Source organism: Myotis lucifugus, unplaced genomic scaffold (assembly GCF_000147115.1).
Source record: "Myotis lucifugus unplaced genomic scaffold, Myoluc2.0 scaffold_1239, whole genome shotgun sequence".
Taxonomy (NCBI): Eukaryota; Metazoa; Chordata; class Mammalia; order Chiroptera; family Vespertilionidae; genus Myotis; species Myotis lucifugus.
This window is the reverse complement of record NW_005872287.1, coordinates 1-6,626: the sequence shown is the minus strand read 5'-3', so window position 1 is coordinate 6,626 and position 6,626 is coordinate 1. Positions and strand designations below refer to the sequence as shown.

General features: G+C 68.8%; 1 protein-coding gene across 1 annotated transcript; it reads left to right on the top strand.

Annotated features, from left to right (window-relative positions):
* Positions 1-171: 171 nt before the first annotated feature.
* NOC4L (nucleolar complex associated 4 homolog) lies at positions 172-4,272 on the top strand. Its single transcript, XM_006107530.3, is given in 17 exon segments — positions 172-331; positions 635-755; positions 972-1,078; positions 1,328-1,435; positions 1,659-1,808; positions 1,893-1,992; positions 2,093-2,127; positions 2,421-2,471; positions 2,563-2,674; positions 2,843-2,903; positions 3,160-3,190; positions 3,192-3,271; positions 3,346-3,445; positions 3,447-3,537; positions 3,626-3,708; positions 3,918-4,031; positions 4,107-4,272. Coding segments are annotated over 17 exon segments (1,581 nt in total). The 5' UTR covers positions 172-214; the 3' UTR covers positions 4,227-4,272.
* Positions 4,273-6,626: the final 2,354 nt, after the last annotated feature.

The following is a 6,626-nucleotide window of genomic DNA, read 5'->3' as shown; positions in this document are numbered from 1 at the left end:
GGCGCGCGGCGGTGACGGCAAAGGCGCGACTCTGGCGCGCGTCTATGACGTCACGGGGCGGGGGTCTGCGTCCCAGTCTCTCATAGGTGGAGCGCCGTGAGGGGGCGGGGCGCGTCCCGGCGTGCAGCGCCGACGCGGAGGCGCGGGCCGTGACGTTAGGGCTGCGCCGGAAGGCGGCGCGTGAGTCGGGGCATCTCCCGCGTGGGGCGGCGGCATGGAGCGCGTCCGCGGCCCCCGGAGCGCGCGCCGGGCGCTGGGCCGCCTGCTGGAGGCGGTGCTGGCGAGCCGCGCGGAGGCCAACGCCGTGTTCGACATCCTGGCGGTGCTGCAGGTGAGGCGGGCGGCCAGGCGGGCGGCGATCGCGGGGTCCGAGGCCGAAAGGCGGGCCCCGCGGGGGAGTCCGGGCTCGGACGGGGAGAGACGCTGCAAGGCGGGGCCCAGGGTTTCACCGGGGGGTCTTCTCTCCTCCCGCGGGGCTCCCGGACCGGAGGGTCCGGTGAGAGGCTCGGCAGAGGTGGGACGGAGAGTCCCGCCGGGGTCAAGGTTGCGGTCCGATGGGGCGGGCGTCCCAGTGGGGACGTGCGTGGGGCCCCCGTGTCCCGCGGGGCTCCCTGAGGCCGGCCTCTCCCCGCAGTCGGAGGACCCGGAGGAGATCCAGGATGCGGTGCGCGCCTGCAGCCGCCTGTTCGGAGCCTTGCTGGAGCGGGGGGAGCTGTTCGTGGGCCAGCTGCCCCCGGAGGAGACCGTCATGGCAGGTGAATGTCCTGGGGGCCCAGGCCTCGTCCCTGGCGAGGTTGGAGGGAGACGTGGTGAGCCCCCCAAAACCTCTTCACAGGGCTTACCCTTGGGGAAGGCGATGCTCGCTCTCTCTCTCTCTCTCTCTCTCTCTCTCTCTCTCTGGCTGGGGGCCATGCTGGCCTATGGCTTCTACTCGTGTGCCTGGCTGGGCTGACCACCCTCGTCCACGGCAGGGTCCCAGGGGGCCACGCGGAAGTACAAGGTGTGGATGCGGCACCGTTACCAGAGCTGCTGCAACCGCCTGGCCGAGCTCCTGGCCCATCCCTCCTTCCAGGTCAAGGTGAGTCTTGGGGACCCCGAACTTCTCTTCTCGCCCTGAGTGTCCCCTGCACCCCAACCACGAGCCTCTCCACACACACAGGCTGGGCGCTTGTCTTCCTGCACTTGTTCCTTTTTGTTGGCTGGTTGGGTGGGTGGCTCTGTCCTCTCGTGGACAGTCAGGCTGAAGTTCCGGGGGAGCTCTGTGGGCCGGTCCACAGGAGGGGGACGTGTTGCTGGGGCACCGCGGCCACTGCCCCCCTCTCCCCAGGAGCTGGCCCTCAGTACCCTCATGAAGTTCGTGCAGCTGGAAGGGGCGCACCCCCTGGAGAAGCCCAAGTGGGAGGGAAGTTACCTGTTTCCCCGCCAGCTCTTCAAGGTGAGGGGCGCCTGGGGGTCCCGGCGGACCTCTGGCCGGAGCCGCGACGGGAGGCTGTTCGGTGTGATGCTCTGCCCCATCCGGCCTCGGGGAGGAGGGGGTAGGCTGCCGCTCGGGGGGGCTCCTGGGGCTCTTGGTTGTGGGGCTGTGCTGTGTGGGCTCGGCCCGGGTTGGCCATCCTGGGCTGGAGAAGCACTCACCTGCCCTTCCCCGGCCTGGCCAGGCAGTGGTGGACGGCCTGCTGTCCCTGGAGGAGGACTGCTCGCTGCTCCTCTCCCAGTTCTGCCAGTACCTGGAGCATGATGACGTGCGCTACCACGCGATGCAGGCGGCCGCAGACACCGTGGCCAGGGTCGCCAACGCACACCCCGAGGTGAGCTAGCGGGAGCCCCACAGCTGGGGGGGGAGGGGCGGGCGGGCATGCGGAGCCCAGGTGCTCAGGCCCGGCCTCCGGCAGGTGCCCCTCACCTTCTGGAACAACGTGTTCACGCTGCTGTCCGCCGTGAGCCTGCCCCGCCAGGAGAGCGACATCGCTAACTTCTACGTGCAGCACGCGGGTGAGCGTCCCAGGTGGGCCTGCAGGCGGGCAGGCGGGGCACCAGGGCCCTGACCCTCCCAGCCTCACGGGCCGTCGCCTCCCTGCCCTCTCCCTCGCAGAGCTGTCGGACAAGTGGAAGGTCACTCATCTGAAGGTGAGACGCTCCGGAGGGAGGGCGGGGGTCTCCCTGGGAACAGGCCCGTCTTGGGGTGCGGCCTCAGGCAGCAGGTGTGGGACTTGGGGAGAAGGCAGCCGCCTCTTTCCTGGCTTGGACAGCCCCTGGGTCACTCAGAGGACCCCAGGGGCGAGGAGGCCCCAGGCCGCCTGGAGCATCACGTGTCCGTGCTGGGGGGCGTGGGGGGCAGGGCGGGCGGGGGAGGACCCGGGCGGGGGAGGACCCAGCTGGGCAGCAGCACATGCAGCCTGAAACCCTTCCCCCACACACAGGAGCATAGGAAAGCCTTCCAGCTGATGTGGCTCGGCTTCCTCAAGCACAAGGTAGGGCCTTGGGGGGAGCAGGCTCCAGTCTGGGCCTGGCCTGTGCGGGGTGTGGCAGACAGAGCCCTGACCCTCTCCCCCTGCCCCCCAGCTGCCCCTCAGCCTCTACAAGAAGGTGCTGGTGATCATGCATGAGTCCATCCTGCCCCACCTGGCCCAGCCCAGCCTCATGATTGACTTCCTCACCCGCGCCTACGACATCGGTGAGCCGGGCGCCCAGAGGGGCTGCGACAGGGGCCGACCAGGCCGGGTGGGTGCTGGGGGTCCCTTTCCTCCCTTGTGAGACGGAGCGGGGAGGGCGGGCCTGTGGGCAGCTGGCTCCAGGAGCCTGGAATGTAGGTGCAGCTCCATGGCTTTGTGTCTGTCTGCAGGGGGCGCCATCAGCCTCCTCGCCTTGAATGGACTTTTTATCCTGATTCATGAGCACAACCTGTGAGTGTCCATCTCGGGGGAGTGCAGGCCTCTCTTCTGCCCCCAACCCCACCCCACCCACCCCCAGCTCTGACCAGGGTCAGGCAGCTTCAGGAGCCCCTGGGGGAGGGTTGGGAGGGGGCTGAGCCCCTGGGGCTGTGGTTCCCTGGGGCCCTGACCTGTCTGCTTGCTTCCTGCTTTTACCCCCACGTGCTGCCCTCACTCACCCGCTGCTCCCCCACGTGCCTCATTCCCTCGTTCGCTCCCACACCCACAGGGAGTACCCCGATTTCTACCGCAAGCTCTACGGGCCTCCTGGACCCGTCCGTCTTCCACGTCAAGTACCGGGCGCGCTTCTTCCATCTGGCCGACCTCTTCCTGTCGTCCTCGTGAGCGTCAGGGAGGCACAGGGGCCCCCGGGGTTGCAGACGGGCCGGGAGGGGCTGGGTGTGCAGGGTGCGAGGTCTCACGCCCGCTTTTCCTTCCAGCCCATCTGCCCGCCCTACCTGGGGGCTGCCTTCGCCAAGCGCCTGGCCCGCCTGGCCCTGACGGCACCGCCCGAGGGCCCTGCTCATGGCCCTGCCTTTCATCTGCAAACCTGCTGCGCCGACAACCCGGCCTGGCCGAGTCCTCGGGCACCGGCCGCGGGGCCCTGGTGAAGTGGCCAACGGGCTGGGGCCCAACCGGCGGCCGGTGCGGGGCAGGGGCAGGGGAGCACAGGTCTGGGTCTGTCTTGTCCCTAGAGCTGGACGCCGACCCCTACGACCCTGACGAGGAGGACCCAGCCCAGAGCCGAGCCCTGGAGAGCTCCCTGTGGGAGCTGCAGGTGAGGCCCGGCCGCCCGGTCCCATCCGGCCACCCCGGCTGCCCACCTGCCCCCACACCCACATGTCCCTGCTCCCTCCACCCCGCCCTCCCTGTCGCCCTGGTTACCCGGGGGCACCCCGACCTCTGTCTGGAGCCGCCACTCTGTCCCCAATGTGGGGTGCTGGGAGGCCAGCCAGCCACGGGGGTGACGGCCCGTGTGCCCTCCAGGCGCTCCAGCGGCATTACCACCCCGAGGTGTCCAAGGCCGCCAGCGTCATCAACCAGGCGCTGTCTGTGCCCGAGGCCAGCATCGCGCCCCTCCTGGAGCTCACCGCCTTCGAGGTGAGGGCCGGGCTGTGGGGAGGGGGGCGGGCTCGGAACTCCCGAGTGAGAGCGTCCGTCTGCCTATCCTCGCAGATCTTCGAGCGAGACCTGAAGAAGAAGGGGCCCGAGGCAGTGCCGCTGGAGTTCATCCCCGCGCAGGGCCTGCTGGGTCGGCGTGAGGACCTCTGCGCCCAGCACTTCACACTCAGCTGACCCTGGGCCCCCCTCCCCCCGACAAGTGGTTTTGTAGGAGCGACTCGTGGGCTGTGGGCAGGCGGGCAGGGGCCTGGCTCCCCCTGGGGCTGTGCCCACAGGGCTGCAGTCCACAGAGCCCCGCCCAGCAGGGGACAGCAAGGGGGTGCTTCCATGTGCCAGGGGTGCGTCCCCAGAGCTGACGGGGGCCCTGACTCAGGCTCCTCCCCGGTGGCCCCACCACGGAGCAGTCCCGGCGCCTGGCCCTCCCCGTCCCCCGTCCCTCCAGTGCAGCAACAGTGTCTTCCGGCTGCTGCCAGTCTGGGCGGCCCCCTCCCTGTGGCTCATCAACTTCCTGTCGAGTAGCCAGCCCCTGTCAGACACCCTTTCCGGGCTTGACCCCAACGACACAAACATCTCCCTCCTCACCAGCCAGCCCAGGGGCGGGGCCCTGACCCACAGACCCACCTCCATCACCTCCGGGCGGGAGCTCAGGGCTTGAGGTCGACCTAGGAACCAGGAGGTCACAGACCGATTCCCGGTCGGGGCACAGGCCCGGGTTAGGGGCTCGATCCCCAGTGGGGGGGCCTGCAGGAGGCAGCTGATCCATGATTCTCTCTCATCATTGATGTTTCTCTCTTCCTCTCCTTTCTTCTCTGAAACCAATAAAAACATTTTAAAGTAAAATGGAGTTTGCTTCCCGTGGCTGAGGCGCTGGCCTGGCGTGTGCACCAAGCTTCGCCCTCCCTCCCGGGGTCCTGCTCTGCTCAGTTAGGGACCCCCCAGGGGCCAGGGACACGAGACCTTGCTGTGCATCCCCTGCTCCTGTGACATTGGGTCCAGAATTTTAGGAGAAGCATCACAGAGGCCAGTCTTCACTGGTCACCTACTGTGGGGGGAGGGTCCCCTCCTTCCCTCCCTCCATCCGTCTCCTGCCGGGAGGTGAATGGGGCCCCGGGCAGTTGAGTCCCAGCTACATAGGAATGACAAGGATGCATCCCGGGTAAGGAGCTGCCACTCGACGCCCCAGGGCTTGATTGTCACTTAGCAAATCCACTGCAGACAAATGTCAGGAGGCAGGTCCTGCCCCTCAGCCGTGAGGACAGCTTGTCCCCCTGCAGGGGGCTGGTGAGGGCCACAGCCGGCCCCTTCCAGCAGGCGGGGAACTGTGCCCTCGTGACAGCTGTCGTGTCCACAGGGCGCTGTTCCCAGGTCCCCGCTGATCAGGAGGCCGGGCCTCTGACGGTGCAGCCGTGGGACAGCGGGAGCCTGGGGGCTCGTGAGAGTCCTGACTCCCAGGTCCCTGTGTCGAGGCCCCGGCTGCAGGGGCCGCGGTCAGTCGGGGGAGGCCTCGGGGTGCAGGGGCTGCGGTCAGTCGGGGGAGGCCTTGTGGTGCAGGGGCCGCGGTCAGTCGGGGGGAGGCCTCGGGCTGCAGGGGGCCGCGGTTCAGTCGGGGGAGGCCTCGGGCTGCAGGGTGCCGCGGTCAGTTCGGGGGAGGCCTTCGGGCTGCAGGGGCCCGAGGTCAGTCGGGGGAGCCCTCCGGGGTGCAAGAGCCGAAGTCCAGTCGGGAGGAGACCTCGGGGTGCAGGGGTCGCGGTCAGTCGGTCGAGGCCTCCGGGCTGCACGGCCGAGGTCAGTCGGGGGAGGCCTTGGGGTGCAGGGGCCGAGGTCAGTCGGGGGAGGCCTCGGGCTGCAGGGTCCGAGGTCAGTCGGGGGAGGCCTCGGGCTGCAGGGGCCGCGGTCAGTCGGGGGAGGCCTCGGGGTGCAGGGCGCCTCCGTCCTGGGAGATGCTGCTGGGTGGGTCTCGGGCCGACTCCCAGGATAGAGCTTCCTGAGCCGTTCCGCAGGCCCATGCTTGAGCTTAGCCGGGGGTCAGCTTTCACGTCTGAATCGCTGGCGCCCGGGAGCGTGTGGCCTCTGCTCTCAGGCTGAACGAAGTTGCAGCTGGGCTGGGACACGGGCCTCACCGGGCTCCTGGGGTCACAGGTCAGAGAACCCCGCTTGGCAATGGGAGGAGAACAGCCTCCCCAGCTCTCGCCTAGGTTGGCCCTGTGTCTGAGGCCTGGAGTCACTGCTCCGGGAGGGGGGGGGGGCCGCCTTCCTGTCCAGCAGGTGGGGTTCTGCCAGAGCTCGGCCGCCATCCGAGAGGGCCAGGGTCGACCTGCCTTGGCCAGCGCAGGACAGTCATGCTGGGCCTGGAGGAGAAAGAGGGGCTGGAGCCCGGCTGGTGGGGCTCAGTGGCTGAGCGTTGACCTATGAACCAGGAGGTCACGGTTAGAATCCCGGTTAAGGGCACAGGCCCGGGTTGCAGGCTCCATCCCCAGTGGGGGGCGTGCAGGAGGCAGCCGACCCATGATTCTCCTTCATCATTGATGTTTCTATCTCTCTCTCCCTCTCCCTTCCTCTCTGAGCTCAATTGGG